We start from the raw sequence: 24,516 nt of genomic DNA, 5'->3' as shown, positions 1-24,516 counted from the left end.
TGAATGCTTACAGCGATAAAGCTTTAGAATGTAACGCGTTGTTAAAAAATCCAAGCATTTGGCCATGTATTATTTAGACCCAAACTGACTTGTTTCAATCACGGAAATTTGCATATAATCTTTTTTGCATACGTATCTGTCAAAATTGATATGCTGTCAAAAATTACTATGATAATAGGTCAAAAAAAATTGTTTCATGTTTTCAATTTTAAAGTAGTTATAGGACTTTTAAAACTAAAAGTTTTTATACTGACAACATTAAGAATTGAAAAAGAAAGAGGTACATAATAGATCTTTAAAATAGCTAAAGCTACACACATCAAAATGGTGTATGGAAATAATGTAGTTTTCCATTTAATAACCCCCCCTAGTGTTTAATTTTCTTTCAGAAAGATCAAAGGCATAAGCTACCTATGGCTCACACATAGACGTGTATGGGTATTATAATTTAGATAGTGTAACTAATGTATCTAATGAACAGATAACCAAAAAACATTGTTAACTGCTACTTACTTCTTTCCCACCTTCGTTTGGTTTTGATAATCGTTCATCTTTGAAAAAATTTGGAATTAGAACTGTGCAAGAGTTGGTAGGTTTTATGTGACCACGTGTACATCTACAAAAACAACATTACCATGAGTCGAAGCATAGCACATTATTTTACAAGCGTTCACAATACACAGTACACCATTATTTTTTGCAACATGAAATTTTTGTTCGTGTTTATGTAAATTATTTTACACTTTTTTTTATACAATGAATATTATTTATAATGTTGATTTAACCACTGCTTTTTTGCTGACCTTAATGTCTTATGATCAACTAAATATTCTCGTGCTGCCTTAGTAGGCTTTTATGAAGCCTACTTATACTTGTAGAAATATAAAGCTACTCACAAACTACCAAAACGACATGCTCCAGCTTTCATGAAAAACTTGCATTCAAGAGCACCCTAACAATATAAAGAAATATCAGTCACACAGAAGGTGTACAATTTTTTATTCCACCCTGAAATAATCTTTTATGAGCATAATGATTCACTTACATCTGCAACTGTGTTTAATGTTTCATTCGTGTTTGCTTGCTTCGCTTCTGATTCTGAAGCTTTCATATCAGAAGTTATATTTAACAAATTCCTATAAAAACAATTTAATTATGGATATAAAAAACATTCCCATCTAAAGTTTGTCATCTATAAAAATGTGTTGTAAAACAATAGACATGAGTCCAACCACACATACACTATGGCCTGTTCTTTAGGAAGTTTTTTTCTAAACTAATTTCTCTTTAAAACAATATTTGGTATCACATAACAACCAGACTAGCACAAAAACTGTAGTAAACCGTTTGTGGTGAAATATTGGTTATTATCTCCTTGGTGGAATAAGTTCCCACAAAATGGCCTAAAACTGCTCTTTTAAAATGCTATAATTCACCATAATTTGAAACAACAACACCAGCACGATATATCTCTGTTGTAGTTGTGCATAATGGTTTCATAGAATATCAGATGTCATCATTTCCAGGGTGAAACCTCCATTCACAAAGATTAAAAAGGTAAAACATTAAAACTTACTGATAAGCATCTCCAGAGTTATAAGTATCACGAAGTTTGTAGTACAAAAACACTGGATGGTGTGGATTGATCGTGCTTGAATCGTAAATTTGAAAACGCAGTGCATGCTCTGGATCAAAATCAGTGCGATCTTGAACAGAAAAATCATTTCTTGGATTCCGAAACACGTGAAGACATCCGCATGTGTTACTGCGAGGACATAAACGTTTGTCGAAGAGACCTATGCAAAAATTTGAAATTAAAAAACTTGTTTGTTTGATAAACAGTGCTGTCAAAACCATCACACTGCATAAAAGTAATAATTAAAAATATACTTTTTTCTTTATTTTAACATTATGACTTTTAAATTTCCAATTCAGATAAGCTTACCACATATGGCTGCTTTCCAGCTTGCGATGTGGCACAGATCTACTGATAATGTTCTTCCTCCATAATAACGACCGTTAAAAACACGTAGCGCAGCCAATGCTTCCTTGTTACTATGAAAGAAAAAATTATTTTACTAGAATATTCCTTTTTAGAATCACATTGAAGAACATAACCAGATAAAACCATGCTGAAAATTTACACAATACATCATGACAAATGTTTGTGTCAAAGTAACAATGACAAAGTTCACATAAAAAATGAGTTTTAATCCAGGATCTGATTTAGATGGCAAACAACAATTTTCTATTTGATTTTATTGGCTTAATGACTATGTAGGCTATATCTTTCAAAATTAATTCTTCCATGACAAGGTACTTAAATTCTTGTGGCATAAAAAATATTCTGGGGGGAGGGAGGGAAGGGGGGATACGCCTTTTTTAATTTCTTAATCTTTATGTTAAACATTCCAAATTTACTTAATCTCTGGAAATTTACCTCAACTTCTTTTAGTTGCATCTTCTTTTCCTACAATGTATAATTTCATCTCTGGTTTCAACTTAACATCTTCAACATCATTACCTAGTTGTCCACTTACACCTTTATTGTGTTTCACATTTCTTAGTCTGCTCACAGTTTTCAGAGAATTGCCCCCTGGGGAATGGCCTCTGGTGAATTGCCCCCACAAAAATTGCGCACTGGTGAATTGCCCTCCAGAAAAGTGCACCTGACCTTTAAGTTTTTTTTTTCAATTTTTTGTATATGCCCTAACAGCTGTTTAAGTGAGAAATTATATGCAAATAGAGAAGTATGAGAAAAATCGCAAAATAAAACGAAAGGAATCTTTTGTATCTGCGTCACCTGTGAAGCAAATTACAGTTGCTCGATTGATAATGTAGAGTTTTCAATCACATTGGCGTTTACTACTACTGAAAAGACAACAAAAAGTAATAAGAAACAGATATATGTATGTCTTTCAAAACAATCTAGCAAATGGCGTATTGTCATGGAAATGTGTTTTTAGAAGAAAAGGACAATGTAAATTTAGAATAAAGAGACAAGTGCTTTTATTAAATAGAAATGTTGAGAAAAGTTGAATCTGCTATAAAACAGAAAGCTAACGACTCGACACATAGCCAGCAAATCGTAGTTTTAGAACTCAGTACATATTTGAAAGACGATGCACAGAAATATCTGTGCTAAACGTTAAGTAAGAAATTTTCCTCCTCTTCATGGTAATTGTGCAGCAATACCATACTTTTCTTTATTTTCAAAAAACAAAGAATGGAGAGCAATTTGTTTCATGAGATTATTATTCATATTTCCCCTTACAACAAGGGTTGCAGGTGCTGTCTGAGTCAGAACTTTAAACAGCTGATAGAACTTTAATCTGAAAAATATTTTTTGTTGTATACATGCTCAGCATAGTGGCGGAATCTTTCCGACTGTATTCATAATACTTCCAAATAAAACAGAAGCAACATAGACAAAAATTTTTCAAGGACTTTAAGAACCAAATTCAAGGTAATGGCCCAGGAGAAATTCTGCTGGGCTTTAAGGGAAGTATACGATTAAAGCAATTTGTACTGTGGACCAGCAGATATATGTTAAAAGTTGTTTCTACTACTCTGCTTAAATGTATGTACAAAGTCTGGGGATGCAACTATGGTATCTAGATGATAAGGAATATACATTTTATTTTCAAATAATTTTGTGGGCTCGCATTTGTACCATCGTATGACGTCATCAATAGATATGACAAGCTATGCATCAAAATTCATAACAACTTCAATAAGGATGCAGATGACATTCTGGAGTGATTGGTGCAATTCACCTTGTTGACCACTTATCTTTAGCATCGGTTATTGGAACATGTTCAATAGAACTCAAGAAGAATTGCCAAGAACAAACAATAGCATTAAGCGATAGCACTGAAGGGACATTTAACATATTGTCACCGCAATTTCTGGAAATTCTTGAGTGTATTAAAAAAAAGATGCTATTGTACATATTTTGGTACTTCAATATTTTGAAAGACATCCTGGTCTTCCTTGACAAAGACAATATTTTGACAACAACACCAAATTTTCGTAAATGACTACCCCAATCGTCGTATCATAAATGACCTACCCAAATCGTCGTATCATAAATGACTACCCCGATCGTCGTATCATAAATGACTACTCCGATCGTCGTATCATAAATGACTACCCCGATCGTCGTATCATAAATGACTACCCCAATGGTCGTATCATAAATGACTACCCCAATCGTTGTATCATAAATGACTACCCCGATCGTTGTATCATAAATGACTACCCCGATCGTCGTATTAAAAATGACTACCCCGATCGTCGTATCATAAATGACTACCCCGATCGTCGTATCATAAATGACTACCCCGATCGTCGTATCATAAATGACTACCCCGATCGTCGTATCATAAATGACTACCCCGATCGTCGTATCATAAATGACTACCCCGATCGTCGTATTAAAAATGACTACCCCGATCGTCGTATCAAAAATGACTACCCCGATCGTCGTATCATAAATGACTACCCCGATCGTCGTATCATAAATGACTACCCCGATCGTCGTATCATAAATGACTACCCCGATTGTCGTATCATAAATGACTACCCCGATCGTCGTATCATAAATGACTACCCCGATCGTCGTATCATAAATGACTACCCCAATCGTTGTATCATAAATGACTACCCCGATCGTCGTATCATAAATGACTACCCCGATCGTCGTATTAAAAATGACTACCCCGATCGTCGTATCATAAATGACTACCCCGATCGTCGTATCATAAATGACTACCCCGATCGTCGTATCATAAATGACCTACCCAAATCGTCGTATCATAAATGACTACCCCGATCGTCGTATCATAAATGACTACCCCGATCGTCGTATCATAAATGACTACCCCGATCGTCGTATCATAAATGACTACCCCGATTGTCGTATCATAAATGACTACCCCGATCGTCGTATCATAAATGACTACCCCGATCGTCTTATCATAAATGACTACCCCAATCGTCGTATCATAGAATACCAATGTAGTATTATATATATTATATATGCTTTGTACGTTGTATTTTATTCAGCCTTTTTACTAATTTCGAAACACTTTTGTTAGATACTTTACTTTGTATTGTTTTCAAGCGAATAAGTTTCTTTCTTTGTTATGTGAAATAAAAGTTAGAGTTTGTGTTATTTCGTTTGGATAATGATTGTTCTGTCCTTCTCAAATTTAGCATTTGTAGCATTAAAATAACTTTTAAAAAGAAAAGACATAGTTTTCAGAACATAGAACACATAGAAGTTATTTTATTAGAGTGGAAGGGGGGAGGGGGGAAATCTTCCAGGTAAAAATTTACTGGAGGGCAACATTTCTCTCTGTATCCTTATCTTTAACAGTATCTTTCGCATCTTTATTCTTTACATTTCACCTTCTAATGCAACAGCATCTAAACCACCTTTCTCAACTTGGCTGTTCTAATTCACGTCGGTACTTGAAGAATGGTAATGTGTTCACAAAATTCCTGTTTCGCATCGCAAATTTTTGCAGTCATTGAATGAAACATGAACTTACAGAAGTTTTTCTCTTATTTTCTCTCTTAATTTAACTATTGTGATGTATAGGAACATTCGATCACAACACAAAATTCTATGTTTGATTCCTGTTTGGGTGTGTCATCACAAGCAATTCTCTCTTGAACATTTTTTTTTGCAGTTCTGTTAATGCATACGGCTATATCAATGACCATGTTATATCAAAGGTTGCTGACTTTCGATACCTATAAATGTACCTGGACCAAGCCAATGTTTGCTGTCTTTTCTCCCATAATAAACTTTGTTACCATTCAGGAATTTCCAGATGGTCTAATATGTCTTCTTAACAATCACTTTTTTTGTTCGCTATGTTTAGCATATGCAGCCCTATACTTTGTAAATGTATAAGTTGAATGTAAAAACCATGTTTTTTTTGTATTGCTATCTATCCTTTATGTCAGATCCATTGCAACACACCCATTAAAGTTACTTGACATACTCACACCAACCACAGGTCTTGGGAATAGTTTCTTGTATTTGAAACATGTATTGCATTTCTGTGACATATCATTAATTAACACAGGTAAACTTTTACAAACCTATCACGAGTCTTGGGGATAATTTCTTGCACTTGCTCGTATTTCTGTAATCAATTAACATAGGTACAACATTATCATCAACACCTGCATCTCAAAGTTTAATGTTTTTTAATCTTTCAGTTTCATTCATCATAGCAAACTCTTTGAATACTAAACTATTTTTTTCACATCCACACACGAAACACGCACGCTATTTTTCATAAAGAGATACAATAGTGTTCTAATAATGTGTGAAACACTTTTTGTTTTTTTAGTTCAGAATTTTAATTTGTTTTTGAAAAATCAATTTTTGTACTGCTTTCTTTATTGAATCTTTAATAAAAATTAGTGCTATATCTCCTTTGACAACATCTTTTACAATATAAATATTACTATCTTCAATTCTGACTGGAGATTTAATTTGTTTAATAGACATCATTTTATTTTCATCTTAAAAATTGAATATCGTTTTACTTTGTGACTCAACAACATAATTAGATTCATTATCACAACGTTCTTTTACCCAACTTTCTCCACAAATGGTTTTAAACAGCCCGAATCCAGAACAGCAGAACTCAAAGTGTATACAAAGTTACATTCACTTGCTCTTTCTTTTTTTACCATTTTTGTATGAGTCAGGGTAATCTCTTTGCCAATGAAATACAGATGTGCAAATATTACATCTCAATACTTCTCCATTGATATTCACAGAATTCCTTTAACAACCATCTTTACTATTTCTGTCAGTACCTTTAATGTGCTCTAGAATACTTATGACTGCCATAATAAATATAGGTTCTACCTTATTACCGTTACATTTACTTTGCTAAAAACTTAATTAACAGCACTACAATACAACTGAATTATCAAAACAACTGCACAACTACTTGAGGTCCCACCAAGAACATTTGTATTGTTTAGAGTCCATATTATGGAGACAACATAATAATATCAACAATAGTATCTTTTGTGCTCAATTCAGCTACTCTGCGAGTATTGAACATGGAGACAAGTAAATGAAAAAAAAGAAACAAAACTTCTGTCTTTGCATCTGTTGGAAGTCAAAAATATGACAAAAAGAATACAATACAGAAATGGTATGTCTGTGCTAACTACTCTCTATTGGATTGTCAATTTTATAATTCTGAAATACAACTCTAAATTCTCTAAAACAAAAAAAACATCATAAACCCTCTTTTCTCGAGCATCCATATGCTGTTCTCTTTATGTTACAAAAAGACCATCAACTTGTTTTCTCTGCCTTTGTATCATAAAACTTTCAGGTTTCGTAACTTTTCTTTTTACTTTATTTTTCTGGTTGTAAAAATAACATCAAGGTAAATTAGGACATTATAAACAAACTATGGGTCTACCAATGAACAACAAATCTAACTACCCATCAGCTGTCATAAAATGAGTAACTGCTAAAATACCTCAATGGCTTGGTTATCAGTTTAATAATTCTTAAAGCTGAAGAAAAGCAATAAACCTTTAACTTCTGCCATATGAATTCTACTGTATCATGCTCAAAAGGAAATCCATAAATTACAATTCTCTGGTATGCACACATTGAATTGTGTTTTTATTCTTGTATACGTTTTAAATCTTTTGTTGTTCCATTCAAGCACGTTCTTTGAAGACTGTTATTTTATGTCAGCTTTATGGAGACACAATTTTTTTGGTGGGCATAACTCCAATTTGGAGATAGAAAGATGCTATTCATAAAAGACTCAACTTCCTTAGAGATAGGACTTTTCTAAACAAAAACATTTTTTTTTATTAATTTTAAGATGAAATTTCTTAATAAAGGTAGGTCATCTTTTTCAACAAATTTTGACAAAAAAATAGTAAAACTGCAAAGATCTTTCACATACACTTTAAATTTATTAGATTTTTGTACTTTGTGCAACAAAACACAGAAAGAGATATTGTTTTAACAATTTATAAAAAATTCAGATATTCTTAAGCTTTCATTGTTTAGCTACAAAATTAACAACAGTTGATATAATTTTTCAATTAAATTTTGCCAAATAAAATAACTTTTCACAAAACGAACCTCCATGATGTAGTCCAAAAGTAAACTCATACTGCTGCAGTTTTCCAGTTTCCCTCTAACTATTCCTGAACTCAGCAGTAAAAGAACAAGTAATATGACATTTTGTATAATGACTTGAGACAGAAAAGCACAAAATATTAAACATTTTGTGCACTATAAATGTCTTTGAATGCACAAATTTCACCAAACATTCAAAGGTGTTTTATAATGGGCCACCTTAAAGTTGTTGCTGCATATTAGGGAGAAAAACTTCGAATTTTGTTCGAAAAATAAGCATAAATAGGAACAAAATTACAATATCCTTTAAAAGAAAATCTGTATGGAATTTTGTGCTACTTTCAGAGTCAACCAAAACCTCCTGTAACCTACAGTCATTTGTAAACATCCTGCTCACTACTTTCACAACATTCTGAAATTTTAAAAAATACTTGAACTAGGTTATAGATATGCATATCACATTTTTGTGATGCAATGTCTATAAAATGGATTTTGGGCATGAGCTTTTCCTTATCATATGCTTTTTCTTCATTGCATTTTGTGGTGAAAAAACAAAAAAATGCTCAGAAGTTTAACACTATGTTGCGGATGCTGGTTAAATATTGTCAATTCACAAAAACCATCACATCAACAAAAAAATACGAAAGCATTATATGCATTATCAGAAGGGCATGCACAAAGTTCCTAAAGTAAAAAAACATTTCATAGCAAATATTTTTGTGTGCAAAAAGAGATGGACTAAGTGCTAAATGTATTAGATTAACCGACGCACGTGTTTGCATGGTAAGCTGAGCAGATTATTATATCATAGCCTTGATGTTCCTAATACAATGCTGTTATAATCTGACATTGTCTTAAATTTCCAAGAATTTCTAAGTTTTGCACACTCTAAACCTTTCAAATAGATAAAGCTTAAATTTAACACCAAAGTAACAAAAAATATTCTTCTTTTATAAGGATACTGTAAGGTCTTTGATTATGGTTGATTATAATCACGAAATCCCTTAACCCAGTACACATGCAAATTGATTAAAGGCGTGCTATTGACAGCACATACAAAATTCAAAAATTCTTAACATGTGCTTGTCACTGCACATGTTCCAAAATCTTTATGAAAAAGCCTGCATTATACATAGGACCTTCAACGCAGAAGCGACAAAGAACAGAAGAACATATATCAGATACAAATTAACACACATACTTTGAATACTGTACATAAACGTTTCCACGAAGGTGAGATGCAAAATTCTTGCAGCACTAGATCATATAAAAAAATTAAAATTATATAAAAATTTTGATTATATATAATGTTTGAGAATGTTTTAGAACTAACCAAAGTTTGTAGTCAGTCATTGCAACTTTGAACTAATATAAACCTGTCCAACAGAATTACAAATTAATGTTAACAAAATGTGTAATTTATTTATAACATTATTTTATAACTAGAAGATACAGTATAACAAATAGTAGTGAAGAAAAAAAAAGCTCAAAAAACAGGCTAAGTATTCACAAAGCATGAGTTTTAAAAGTATGACACAAAAATGGTGAAATAAGTCCAGTCTTATGAGAAATCGTTTACTGTACTAATGACATGGTTGAAATAGGAAATTATGAGTCAGGTTAAACGATAGTATCCATAGGCAGGCCCATCAATAAGAAAATAACACCCAAACAATAAATAGCTCCCTCACGGTTACAATAATTTAAACTGGGCGAGCAATCTGAATAAATAGAATAAGTTTATAAACGCATATTTTATCACTAACTCTTTTTTATCTATTTTATTTTATCTTTTTCTATATATTTTGGTTCTTTTTACTGTAAATAAAAAGAAAGAGATATTGCTTAGCCAGAAAAACTTTTTTTAAATTGGGGGAGCAATTAATGGCTCAACTAGTTGCTTATTTCTCAGAATTGGTTGAGCCTTTGCCTGAGCAAGAGCAATTGCTCTCCCCTTATTGATAGGTCTGCATAGGCTACATTGACGTTGTAAGGCGCATTCAGTATTCTGTCTTAATACCTACTTTAAACATGTTCACAGTTCCAACCGCACGAAACTCTCCAATAAGACGGTCATAAAACTGTTCAAATTCTTGTATTATTGCAATTTCTTCTGTCTAAAATGAAGGATATAATTAGTAAACAATGAGCATATAAAAAAAAAGATTTATAAAAACATAACATAAACCTCAGAAATGTTTTCGTTTTCTAGTCTTCTGTCTTGAAAGAAATTATGTATTAAAATTGTTTCTTTGCTTCCAGTTGTTACATGTAACTGAGAGCACCTAAAAATAATTTTATTTTGTTTTTAAGCAAGTTATTTTCATTAATAGACAAAAACTTGGGCTTACCTTGATCCAAACTGACAGGCTCCTGTTTTCATATACATTTTACAATTTTTTGGATCCTAAGGCAAAGCAACAGATTATTCTGATAATAAAAATTGTTGAACAAGAAAGTATTGCGAGGTAGACTTTCTAATTCACTGCTGACGTGAGTTGCCAAAATGACAAAAATTGAATAAGAAAAGCTGATATGTAAATGGTATCATCTCCTGATAAAACATTGAAAATCTAGGGCACAATGTTGAAAAATTTCTAGGACAATCCAGCATATCAAAAAATGAAAGAGCCAATTCAGTTTGTCTGTCGCGTCATTCTTTTTGGTATTTGTCTATGTTATAGTTTTTTTGTAGCATGGTAACAAAACAACATTATTATGTACCTTAAATAATGCTGTAACCTGTAGAAAGAATTACAAAAATTCAGATGTTAGAAATTATTTAGTACTGGATATGAAAATATAAAACGTTTACTAATTTAGCATGAAAAGGTATTTTTAGGTAGCAAAAAATCAACATTATGATCTGACACCACCAGCATGCTTTTTTATTTTACTAATTCAAATTTTAAAGCTGTTTTAATATTTGCACTAATTTTAGCATATGCCCCAGAAACAACATTTAATATTCTGGAAGCTACACTGCACTTTGCCTAATTTTTTCTCTTTGACCTAACATTGGCCTAAAATGATATTTAGATTTTGTTTTTTGCTGACAATCCCATAACTTGGGATCTACATGTAGTTTTGCAACCAATGTGAGGAAACATATAGGGCCTATAAAAGCTTACCCAGAAAATTTGATTGCAAACCAAGCTTTAGATCTCGAAATATTAGGTCATAGATATTAGGTGGCCTGGGACGAGCAAACAAGTGTCATTTTGGGAAAATATTTTATGTTAAACAATTCACCTTTAATATCTATGCATTGATAAAGTTTGAATCCACATCCCTTAACAGGTTTAAAATTACTGGTGACTGAAAATGACAAATTTTGCTGTTTCTTTGATACAACATCATAATTTATGCAGCATAATTAAATCTGAAATTCTTTATATGTGAAAATCTTGAAAACGAAAAAAGATTTTTAAAGAATTTAAAAAGAATTGTTAAATAACTTTTTAAGCTCTATAATATAAGTCCAACATCATGAGAGTACCATGAACTATATTGCATAATTACAGTATTTTGCAAATCTCAGGACAATCTTAATAATACAGACCTTTTCAGAAATGTCAACATTTTATCAAAGTAATTGCATATTTCATTATCCTCTCTTAATAAAAATATTCTGCATTGTGGTAATAAAACTAACCTTTTTTATCTGAGCAATTCTTTTCCACTCGTCAAGTTTTCGTAGCTTTGCTTCATTGTTATTATGTACATTTGACCCAGCTAAAAAATCAAAATGACTGTTAGAAAATACAAAATACAAAGGAATTTGATAACAAGCTTTAGATGGCAAGATGTTTTTTTATATATTGATAAGAGTTAGCACTATATCACAATCGAAGTTTTATATCAGCAATATTATAGGCTTGTAGTTGGTCATGCTTTACCATTTTAAAGCCATTTATTTCATTAATTGTGCTCTTATTTTTTTAATAACTAGCACTTCAGCTAGCAGAAAAAGCCTGTGCATAAGTTTGCTAACAGTATCATTAATTTGCTCCACCCAACCCATGCCAGCATAGAAAACGGACATTAAGACACAAATCATAAAGATGATGATGAAGTAGTTCTGTTTCTCAATATTAATTCAATTTAAACAATACGCTTTACAGTTTTAGAACAAAATGCAATGATGTTTTCCATAACATAAGAAAGGTTTTGTAAATTTTATGTGTGGTGGATGGCATACCTCAATAATTATGCACTTGCTGTGTGTGTGATCCAGATTGTTTTTTTATAATTATTTAATCTTGCTGGGCTATGATTATAGTTAATTAATATAAGAAAGCATTTGTGAAGGTCCCGCATAAGCTTAAAAAGCCTTTGTTCCTCACGCACTGTATTTCACAACCTGCCATAATAATTCTATTCTACACAAATTGAGTTTTGCTCCATGGTTGTATCGGGTTGAAACAACACTATATTTAATTATGTATGGCTCTAATGTTCTGGGACAAAACTTGGTGTTACAATACTTTGTTCTGGCACTAATTTTTATGATCATTTCAGCAAAATTGGGAAAGTACAAGGAAAAAGAGACAAAGTTATAAGTTGTATAAAAATATTTACAAAAGATCAACATGTCTCCGAAATAAAACCAAAATAACCATCATTTGCCGAGTCTGCAGAAATAATGACTGATTTGTCATTGTTCTCATCATCATCTGAATTAATATTTGCAGTGGCTGGACAACTTTCCTATTCTATTTGAACTACTTTATTGGTGGTTGGTATACTTTTTTTCCGCAGCCTTTGACACAAAACTATCATCTGCTGACTTTATTATTGATGTTTATCAGTAATAATTTATCAGTAATAATTTTGTAGTGTGTTTCATTGATAAGCGTTTGTCACACGAATATACTTATAAAAATGAGTACTAGCCATTATCACAACAACTTTTTTCAATGACTGCATTGACGTTGTAAAGAAAAAATATTCCAGCTGAATTACCGTTTTCATGTCCTTAAATAAAAGACACTTTTTACAACTTTAAGTAAGTAAGTAAAAATTTGTGCCACAGACAGAGAAAAACAACAAAAGTTTCTTTTATCACTCGCTATTTACTATTGCAAAATTATATACGTTGTGATCTTTCTTTGATTAATCTGACTCCACTCTGTTTTGCGACTTTCATGAAAGTTTTGAATTGAGCCATGGGTATAGTCAGGTTCATTGCCAATAATAACTTTATGTAACCTTCTCTAGTATTGCTATCACACATTCTGACTATAATTTTTTAAGTTGATGTTCCCATAAAGTGTTGTGTACTGCAACCTATTCTACTGATCATTTCCTCGTTCTATTTGAATAGCAATTTTGTGGCCGCTGCCTTTATCGATATGATAAGTAGCCTGATATCCAAAGTAGAAATATTAAAAAATTTATTACCTAGTATCTTGTCACCACATTTGTGCCATTTACGAATGCTAATGCAACTTTCCTTACATTTCCTTTTAATTAAGACCTAATTTCTGTTTATAATCATACAAACTTAACACTGTACAAATTTACAATTTCCCTTTCATCTGTCACCTTTGTTTTCCAAACAAGAATATCTAACACTTTTTAGACAATTTTATTTAAACAAATCAAAGAAAAAATACTAACTTTGCTACAATTATGTTTTCAATGGTTCACAAAATATAAAGAATAAAGAAACGAATTGTTTAAAAAGATATCAGTTTAAGAATTCACACCTAAACTATTTACACTTGTTAGCGTATAACATCAATGTTCGACATAACACAGGAGCAGAAAGAAAGCAAGTATCCTTAATAGCTACTGATAGCGATTACATTCAAATTATCACTGTTTGCGAAAACAAATCTGCAATCGCACGCCTCTCACAAAATGGTTTGTTTGTACCATTCATTATGCAATGTACTAATTTATCTTATATGAGGTCATAGAATGTAGTGGTTTAATAGAATTATGACAGGCATGTAGATTTTACTCTAACAAGAAGCATATTTCAACTGCGTCCGGCATGCTTAAGGTGTCACATTTGAATAAATTCTCATAACATTTGGCATTCTCTATGTGCTATTGATAACATACCTAAGTCATTTTGTGTGTGGGTCTGGTGCATGTGTGCATGTGTGCATGGTCTAAACGTTCTTAACATATTAAAAGGTCTTAAAAGAACTATTTTGTGAACTACTTTTTAACCTTTATGTTATTCTTTTGTCAAAATTCATGTTTTTTTGGTAAATGTCACTATCTATATTATAATACCTGCGGTACAATTTTGTGTGACAGATGTCACACAAAATTGTACCGCAAGTAGCGAGACCATGCAATGCGGTATAAAAAGGCAAACCCATGGATTTTCTACAGACCACCGACTCGTTCCATTAAATTGTCTGGATTCTTAAATGGATTCTCAAAAACAATGTTTTGTCAGCCAAAGAAAAATGTCTAAAATTATCAGTTTTTCCTAAATATATGTGTATACTGCAGCATATTTCTGTAGTAAAAACATAATTTTTGATGCATGTTGTTTAGAAAAAACACTTGTTTGAACCAAGATGTAGTTGTTAAGTAACAACTACATCTTGGTTCAAACAAGCAGTCCGTTCCCTTTCATATAAACAGTCATATGACCAAGAAAGTAGATTAAAAAGTAAATGCACAAACCAGCATTTCCAGAATGTTTTTGCACCTCCTTGATCATTGTGCCAATATCATTTTCATTTTCATTGCTCTCATTATCACTTTCTAAAAATAAAAAAATAAGTAAAATTTAACAATCTTTTTTCTAAATTTCTTTTCTCATAAGTTTGACAGATGAGTTTCCTTGCCCATGGTACATGTTGTACCCACCTTTCAGAATTCTATAAGCAAAAAAAAATTTGGACATGTTATTTTATAAAATTACCTAAGCTGTGTCGTGCCCTTCATGTGGGAAACACCAACTCTTTACAGGGTATATTGATATTTAGTTATTTTTGCTTAATTTACAAAAATCATGCAATTTTAATTAGTTGTTCTACAGTCATGCAAACATCCCTCTTTTGGTCAGCATATACAATTTAGTGAATTACCTTCATAAGTAACCAAGTTGCTGAGGCCTGAGCCTCAAATTTCCCCTAAAAATTAGAGAACTTCTTAGCAACTTCTCAGGTTGATAAGAAAGATGCACTAGGCAACTACATAGAAACAGAGGAAACCAAGAAAGAACAGAAGATAAAAAAAAATAATGCTCTCAATATGTTCTAACTTAACATAACAACAATACAGCCCTGTGAATCCGAAGAAATCAAAGTGGGCACGTAAGTGCCGATCTCAGCCAAGCGAAGGCTGGAGAAATTTTGCCGACCTGAAGCAAAAATTAGGTCAGCAAACCAATCTGACAGGTTGGCAAGGTCAGCATTTACTATTTTCTGCCCTTTCATCAAATGCTGTGATATATACTTTTACCTCAGTTAAATCAGTTTGTGGTGATGCACTCAGTCAAGCCCACGAAGACTATCGCTGTTCTCTTTGACCAGACTTTCCACGAGTTATAAAGTACAAAGCATGCGCTTTTCCTGTGACTCAGCAAATGTTGTGGTTCACAGCCCCTTTCGTTTTTATATAGATACAATGCTGTCGTTAGCAAGGTATGGAGGAGCTGAGCTCATTTGCATTGCTAAACAAACATGGGTGCCGGTGAGGGGGGGGGATAGTCCTTGGGCAATACTGGTTTTAATTTTCATCAAAACAAAGTTATATACAATGTGTTTCTAAATAAATAATGTCTTTTAAACAGTAAAACTATCAATTGTTCAAACTAATCATCGTCACCACCATCGGAATCGGTCTATTTTTCACTTGATAATTAATGAATATCTATATCGCTGATGTTAGAAGCATTGTCATAGATCCAATTTTGGGAAATAGAAAAATATCATTTACTATTTAAAAATATACTGGGTAAGTTTTCAAAAAAAAATTAGGCTGATTTTTTTTCGCCTCGTTTTCAGTCACGGACTTTTCAAACGTACTTTAAATGCATTAAACACTGACAAAATACAGACGCTACACTAAGTGCTCTCAAAGAATCTTGTTAATAGCAAGTAAAACTTCGAGTGAAATATGGAAACAGTAGCAATTCGTTGAACCTACATATTTCGATACTTATTTGTGAAAAAAGGTCTGTTTTGCCAAAGTAATAAATTAATTTTCTCGGCATGCCAACCATGGAAAGAATATAGGTCTGCATGTACAAGCTGACTTCAATTTAAGGTCGGTTTTCAGGTCAGCATTGCTGAGTGCCGACTTAGATTCACAGGGCAGACAATAAAAAAGGAAAATAATCTCTCAAATAATTTGATGAAGAGCAACTTCATAGAAGTTTCACTGTTAAAATACTTAGCAACTTTGAGTCTAAGATTCTAATATCTCCTAGCAATGTGTTAGTTTAAAATAACAGACAAAATACATCACATTCTTAAATAATTAGCTCTTATTTTGTGTTTTTTTTGTGTATGTTCAAAGACTCAAACATAGCCTTTACGATTTGGATATAATATCCCCTTCCTTTTTATAGTATAGTTCAGCCCTCTGAATTAGGCAAAAAGCATGGCAACAAAAAATCTGTTGTAAATTATATTTACAACAGCTCTTTTTTATTAGGCAGAAAAAAAATTCCGTCATAAATCATATTTGCGATAGAACTTCAGCCATTCCAGAGGAAAATTATTAATCTCTTTGCAAATCAAATAAAGTACAAAAGAGTTTATGTATTAAGAACAAACTCAGGCCTCTTGTTAGAAAAAAGTGTCTATGGCATTAAACGTGTACACTACATATGCGGTGAGGTATACGTAAACCTAACCTAACTTCATTGAAAAGATTTTTTTTTATATCAATTACGATTTCCATGCTCACCCTATAACAGAATCTTGGAAAACATTTTTTTGTGTCTTACATGCTTTTTTAATCCATTTATATCTATTCAATCACATTGTGCATTTATAATTAAAAAGTTATTGTCCTCTGAAAAACTAAAATTATGTGGTGACAAGTGTGTGCGTGGATCCCATTTGTGTTTGGTAGGAGAGTTGTACTCTGATACTCACAATAGGTCAAAAACGCCATTAATACTAAAGAACGCCACATTCTCTTATCATAATTATAAAATGGGCTATCCTACAAAAACGTCAAAATCCCTGATAGATGGGCGGGGGTGTTTCGTAGGCGAAGTGTAGGTATGTTAGGCACGCTTCTTTGGATACTACGCATGGTGTATCTCAGTCTATTCATTGTGTTATGAATTTAAGTAAAAGTTCAATTCACCAGTGAGAGATCTGTCATTGGTGGAAGTGGTGTGGGTAGCTTGTCAGCTTTTTGACATACTTGTAAAATTTTGACACCTGCAAGCGGAAAAGCAAATCAACATAAACATTCCTTGCACCTGTGATATGATGAATTAGCAAGTCAATGTTACACAATAGCCAAATACTCTAAAAAAATATTGTAATCCTTTCTGTTAAACTTAATGGTGAACCACGAACTGTCAAAGAAACCACCCAAATCTGTTAATAAATATAAACTGGAGGAAGTAAATTCTTCTGATTGTAAAATAGACAAGAACTCGCACCACTTCTAATGTCTTTCTATGATTCATAAGTGATACTAATGTGGTGAAACAAACTACTTAATGCGGAAAGATCAATCAGGCACTTCAAAAACATGCAATTACAATGGACAGCAAGCCAATAAGGAAAAATAATTCTTTCTTTGCACACTTCTTCTTGTCTCTTTACATTTGAAGGTATTAATTAATTTCCGAAACCTATCCTTAGGTAAACATTTAATAAAATTGCTAGTGTCGATTTCTATGCCAAGGTTTTTGGTGACCTGTGATGGTCCAACAGCTTGTCTGGAGCTAAAGGCACACCCAGTGCTACGAAGGCATCTTTAATTACTTGTAATGTTGTTAGACAAGTCTCCCTAGTTCTCTCCCCTGTGATAAAATCATCTAAGTAATGTAATAAGATTTTTATAAGGGTAGGATAGTGAAGAATCCAAATCAACAAGTCTGCAAATGTATTACAAATAAACAGTGAAGAACAACCTCCAAAGAAAAGAACAATAAAATGGAGCTAAATGGAGAGTTTTGTTCATGCTGATTATGGTGACAGAAATACAGTTCTTTAGCACTGTGGTTAGTATACATTAGGTTTACCTTAGTCATTGAGGATGTCTGGTGGAGCCTTGCAATGTGGGTGTGGTTTCTACCTATAGACCTGATCTTAAAGGTTGCCAGGGATATTATTCTAACTTGCCTCCAAAGGAACTAAACCCTTCTCAGGTCTTGATTAATAATGGCTGCATATAAAACTTAAACACCTCACACTGCACAAGTTCTTCAGATGTACCTTAAGCTTACAGTTACCCAACCTCCCACCATATTGAAATTTCTTCGCCTAATTTTTCTTTATTCTATGTCATCAACACGTTTACGAATGGTGGATATCAGATACCAAGTCAATTTATCACCGTGGTGCAATAGAATGTGGGCCTTGCTGAAATATCATGGACGTCTCCAATGCAATTATAAAAGACAACTGCATCGAAACTGTTGTGAGAGGGCGCAGCACAACACAGCCAGACAAATTGCTTTTGCCTCAAGGTTTTCCTGGCATTTCTTTTGGCTTATGTTATGTCAGTGTTTTAGTCCAGAGGTAGAAATAAAGAGTCTGTAGGTAGCCTCTAATTTAATAGGTGGGTATGTTAGGCCTCCTTGATCAACCGTTTAGGCAAGTAATATGTTGATACAAGTCATTGTATCTGACGCTCAAGGCATGTATACATGTGTTCACCATATTTGTCGTTCAAGCTGTGCACTTGGAAACAAACTTAACGCTCTTTGAGGTGCGTCTGACGCTCAGGGCATCTCTCATACACCTGACGCTCAGGGTATGAAAAAAAACACTAGTAAGTAGCATGTGCCTGATGCTCAGGACATGTCGATGCGCCTGACGCTCAGTGCTTCTCTCATACACCTGATGCTAAGGGTATGAATAAAAACACCAGTAATTAGTATGTGCCCGAAGCTCAGGACATGTTGATGCACCTGACGCTCAGGGCATCTCTTCTGTCTAATGCGCCTGATGCTCTGGGCAGAAGCACACCTATAATGCATATCCTGACGCTCAGGATATGCATTATTTTTTTGTGTTTTTGTGCGTGGTTTTTCATTTATTTGTAGTACTAACAACCTTACACAATTGCGTAGAATGAAACAAAGTAGACATTGCGCAATTCGGACTGTTATGTGGTGTTCTAGGAAGAAAGTAGGGTACACAATAGATAGCCGACTATATCAATGAAAAATAATACCATCAGGATAAAACGTGTACATTAATATAACTGCATGCGCGATCCTACGTAACCTACGCGATTTAATTTTTTTCACACAAAATTGCTTGCCAGTGCTCCTATATTACGAGCTCTCTCTAAAACACAATTCTGGAGATCATTTTTTTGTGTGTGCTGAATGCAATTCTAATCTATTTATATCTTTGCAATCATATTAAGCATATTAAAATGATTTGCTTTTAGTAACAGTATAGCAGGTATCATTTTTAGGTGTTATTGACATGTATTTCACAACCTAGTACCCAGGACTTCATTATTAATTTCTGTTAAAAATATTAAAAAAATTTTAAAATTAAATGTATAGATAATAATTTTCTTTTTTTATCTTCGCTGCCTTTAAGCAACAGGTTTCAAAATATGAAAAATAAATTAAAAATAGAATAATTAAGACACACCTAACTATCTCCTCCCCATTGGTGCAACTCATTTTATCATGCGCACTGTGATTGCTGAGAAACAAGTGGATTCAAGACAGTTTCTTACAAATACATTCTTCTGTTTATCGTTGACTAAACATGACACAGCGCAGGAAGAGTTATACATCTGCATTTAAAACTAATGTTGAAGAAAGAAGAAACAGAGCTGCGGCACAGGAGTTTTTAGCGGACGAATCAATAGTTCAGGATTGGAGAAAGAAGAAAAATATTTTGGAAAACAGTCATAAAACAACTCATTCCTTGCACATGCAAATATCCGAATCTTAAGCGCACATTAAGAGTGGGTGTTGACTCAACGTGAAAATAAGTGAGGTCTCACCACAGTAACGGTGCGCTTAAAATCTATACAACTAGCTGAGGAAATGGGGATTAGAGACTTCGTACGTGGGCCATCGTGGTGCAGTCGTTTTATGAAAAGAAACCAACTCTCTGTATGCACAAGAACAACGATTGGGCAACAGCTTCCTGACGATTGGGAAAACTGTGAGTTAATCGAAGGAAGCAAGAGTTACCATTGGCTGAAACTAAAGTCTTTAACATGGACGAAGTATCAATGACATTTGATTCTCCATATGCTCGCACTGTGGATGTGACAGGCATCAAAACAGTACCTACTATCACTTCAACTGGACATGAGAATTTTACTGTGGTGTTGGGCTGTTCAGAAGCAGGTACCAAATTGAAAGCAATGATAATTTTTAAAAGAAAAACAATCCCCAAAGAAGATATTCCAAAGGGTGTTGTAATTCATTGTCAGAAAAAAGGCTGGGTTGATACTGAAGGCATGGGAATTTGGGCCAGTAAAGTTTGGGAAGTACGGCCAGTGAACTTTTTTAATAAAACGTCTTTGCTTGTACTGGATAGTTTTAGTGCTCCATTTGAATGAAAACGTCCGTAAAATATTAAAAAACTGAGCACAACACAACCACTGCAGTTATGCCTGGCATCTTAACAAAGTTGCTTCAACCGCTGGATATTTCAGTTTACAGAGCTTTTAAAGCCAAAATTCGAAAGAGATGGGAAAAGTGGATGAGTGAAGGTATTCATACATTTACCTCTATGGGAAAAATGAGACGAGCTACTCATGCTTAAGTGTCCCAATGGGTGCTAGATGCTTGGAATTCAATTACTGTAGAAACAATAAAGAATGGTCTCCAAAAGGCTGGAATTACTGATAACATCGACAATAATTCCAATCAGCCTAATGATGAAAATGTTGACATAAAATTTTCGTTAGATGGAGGTCGGCCAATAATATCGTAGATGCTAGCGATTCTAAGTCTGAAGGTTTTGAGGGGTTTTCAAGCAGTGATGATGGTGATGAAGATTAAAAAACATTCCTTATACTTTGTATTTTGTTTTACTTAGCAGCTCTGAAAACGTTTATTCGCACATTAAAAGCCTCTTTCTTTTTAAAATAACAGGTGGCAACTATTTTTAATTATTTAAAAATATATTTGATGAATGCGTTATGTTAAGACGAACAGATCAGTTGATCAGGGACGTTTAAAAAATCCTGTTTCGCGTAGCCAGATTTTGTACTCTTTACTGATAACATGAACCCTTTTTCACAACTTAAAATTCTTTTTTCAAAAAAGCTACAAATAAAAAGAAAACAGCATCATCTGATTCAGTACTGTCGGCATTAGCAGAAAATCAACTTGTTCAAATTAATTTCAATTATTATTTCGACAATCGGAGACAAGGAAGTTAAGACTGAGAGAGTCGCTAGTTCAGACACTCAGTTCTCGTGTTTGGGGTTTACGAGTTTAAACGTCCCCCACTTGTCTCCAGCATGAAAAAAATAACACTTAACTAAAAAAACAAATAAAAAAGCAACCACACGCACAGGGTACGTAAAAATACACTGATCTGATAGCTGAAGTAAAATTTATACAAAAAGAAAGCTTCCGAATATGTGTGTCTCAAGTATTTTTAAATGATTGACAGCAATGTTTTCGCTTTCTCTTTTTCAGCACAGTTGAGTAAAATTAATCTCATTATCTCTTATTTCTTGCAACATTTTCCCCATTATTTCCTCTTGACTAATTTCATTTGCTGCCATCTTCAATAATAATTTGAAAATAATATCTTTATTGAGTATGGTGGTGAAAAAATATTTATAATATGCACCAGGCTTCAAGTAAATTCTTAGACATTGCAGGTGTAAAATATGCTAAGGTGTAAAAGTTGTTAAAAATGTTTATTTATGTTTTTCTTCGACTTGATTTTTTGATGTAGTGTGTTTGATAAATTAAGTTCATGCGCTGAAAGTAAAAAAGCTCTGAGAAAAAGAGTTAAACTGACAGCCAAGGCCTAAAATATGCTACCACATTTTTTTTTTATTTTTTTTTATTTTGTTTTTGCACTGCTGGAACTCAAAAATGAGAAGTTAAAAAAGAAAAAAATACGTTTTTCGTCATAAAAAGTCAAAAACGCATTTACAACGTAAATTTTTTTTACCATAATAAACTGCATTTTTTCATTTTTCGATAGTGTCTTTTTAATTCAATTATAACAATCATACTCAAACACCTTACAGTATCCTTAATAGAGTCTTAGTAGACTTCATTGTATCTGGTTTAAAGCATGGGTTATGATAGTGGTTATCTCACTTTTAGTCATAAAACTTACAAATCTTATGAGACTCATATGATGAAGGTTGAGGAGGCTATCCTTAAGAAACTGAACCGTGAATGGCACTGTAAAGTTGTTTTAGATTTATCATATCTGAAGAGGTGTTCCATGAATGGTAGGATTTGTAAATATAATATTTGGTTTTGCATTCTTCTTTTGATGATGCTGTCAGAATGCTTCTTCATTTACGTTGGCATCGTTTCTTAGCTCAGTTGTATATTAAACATGCTTTTAGTTTGTGCCCAGTTCACCCATAGAACTGGAACCTTTTTATTTTAAACACACCATGATAGATTATTAGAATGTATCGTAGCGATCCAACACAAACATCACGTTTTTATTGTGACCATTGTGATCTTTAAATGTTACTCACAATGCTAGCACAAAAATTTTTGCCTATCACAAGTATCACAGTAGCATTGACGATTGTGTGTGCTTATGAAGTTAGATCTCCTGATTCAAGTACTGTAATACAGGGCATTTTAGGCTACAAAAAATTTAAGCATTGGTCAAAGTAAACTTGGACAAAGCTTTAAACAACAAAGATTTCTTTGTAATATTATTAAATTTTATTTTTACTTTCTGTATAAAAAATATAAAATAATACGCGTTTTACAAGCCTGACCAGCTGCATCACAAGCATTTTTAACAAACTGGCTTTGCTCAGATCTAGTAAATAAAAGGGCAAAGTGGCTGAGTGGGTTGCCAAGTCTAGGGGCCATCTAGTTTGTTTGGGTTCTTGAGTTATGGTGAATTAAAGTTAGAATTAAAGTTGTGTCAAAATTGGACTTTTTGACAAACAAAGCGCACTATGAGGGTTAACATTAATAGGAAATTAATTTTGGTAATTGAGAAGAATAAAATATTTGCATCTTTTAAGATCTATAATTTAATGACAAGCGGGTAGCTGCTTTAAATGACACAGTTGATTTTATCTAGAGTTGTTGTGCAGCACCATAGAAAGCAAATTAATCACTTTACTTTAAAAACATTTATTTTTCAGTATTTTTAGCTTCTTTATTATTTCCTTTATACTATTCTTTTTTTTCTTTTCTATTTTTACATTGAATTAGGGTGCTGGATTGGAAATGCCTGATAGTGGATATCTCTATGCAGTCCTGGGAATTCACGTCGGCATTCGGGATTGCCAGCCTAAAAGCCAAACTACATTGATTTAAGGACAGCTTTTTTATGCCGCTCTATGTGTGCCATGCAAAGAAAACGTCCTTATAATATTGGCAAAACCAACTTTGTTTTAAAGGATGTAAAAAATAGTGAGAAAAAAATTAAGACAAAGGAAAACCACTTCACTCCATTTCATTCTTACATAGAATCCGCATCTAATTTATTTCAGACCTTGAAAAATTGACTTTACTGCTCTAAGGAAAAAAAGTCAAAGTTGTCAATGAATAGGAAGAAAATAGGATGAATAGGAAGATTGTGACAGCCTTTGACTGCCCAACATCTTTTGGATTCACAGGGTCTACATTGTATTTGACCTGTATTAGTTCCTGATTTTCTACATTATTGTAAGTTTATATAATATTATACTATTTCAATTCTGTGTAGATTTACTATTTATTTTGTAAGATTTTCAATATATATATTAGCCAAAAAATGTTAAAAATTAAAAAATTATTTATTATGATACAGTACTGGAAAAAGGTTGCTTAACATATCGAGCGCGCAACGTGCGTGGACTCCCTCTATACACGATGTACCACGTTTATAATAATAAAAACCAATTAAAATAAATTGTCGAGATCTATCGAGAATCTAGTATCGTGACAAAATCCGTCTCGATGTGTCACGATGGTAGGTGATAATGAGAATAAAGAGAAAGTTTTGTTTATTTCAAACACATCTCTGCTTTATATTTTTTTCAATTTAAATAGGTGTATATTATAAGAAAAT

General features: G+C 33.0%; 1 protein-coding gene across 1 annotated transcript in view; it reads right to left on the bottom strand.

Moving 5' to 3' along the window:
* Positions 1-24,516, bottom strand: part of LOC130636003 (uncharacterized) — a 49,244-nt gene that overhangs the window by 15,511 nt on the left and 9,217 nt on the right. Inside the window, exons 3-13 of the mRNA XM_057445571.1 lie at positions 14,798-14,878; positions 11,802-11,881; positions 10,498-10,553; positions 10,335-10,431; positions 10,171-10,263; positions 9,348-9,403; positions 1,946-2,055; positions 1,577-1,796; positions 1,046-1,136; positions 897-952; positions 514-616 (exon numbers count right to left, since the gene is read on the bottom strand). Of these exons, the coding sequence (XP_057301554.1) occupies positions 514-616; positions 897-952; positions 1,046-1,136; positions 1,577-1,796; positions 1,946-2,055; positions 9,348-9,403; positions 10,171-10,263; positions 10,335-10,431; positions 10,498-10,553; positions 11,802-11,881; positions 14,798-14,878 (1,043 nt within the window). The remainder of the gene's footprint in view (positions 1-513; positions 617-896; positions 953-1,045; positions 1,137-1,576; positions 1,797-1,945; positions 2,056-9,347; positions 9,404-10,170; positions 10,264-10,334; positions 10,432-10,497; positions 10,554-11,801; positions 11,882-14,797; positions 14,879-24,516) is intronic.

This window comes from Hydractinia symbiolongicarpus, chromosome 3, assembly GCF_029227915.1.
Source record: "Hydractinia symbiolongicarpus strain clone_291-10 chromosome 3, HSymV2.1, whole genome shotgun sequence".
NCBI lineage: Eukaryota > Metazoa > Cnidaria > Hydrozoa > Anthoathecata > Hydractiniidae > Hydractinia > Hydractinia symbiolongicarpus.
This window is presented reverse-complemented; position numbering and strand designations above follow the sequence as displayed.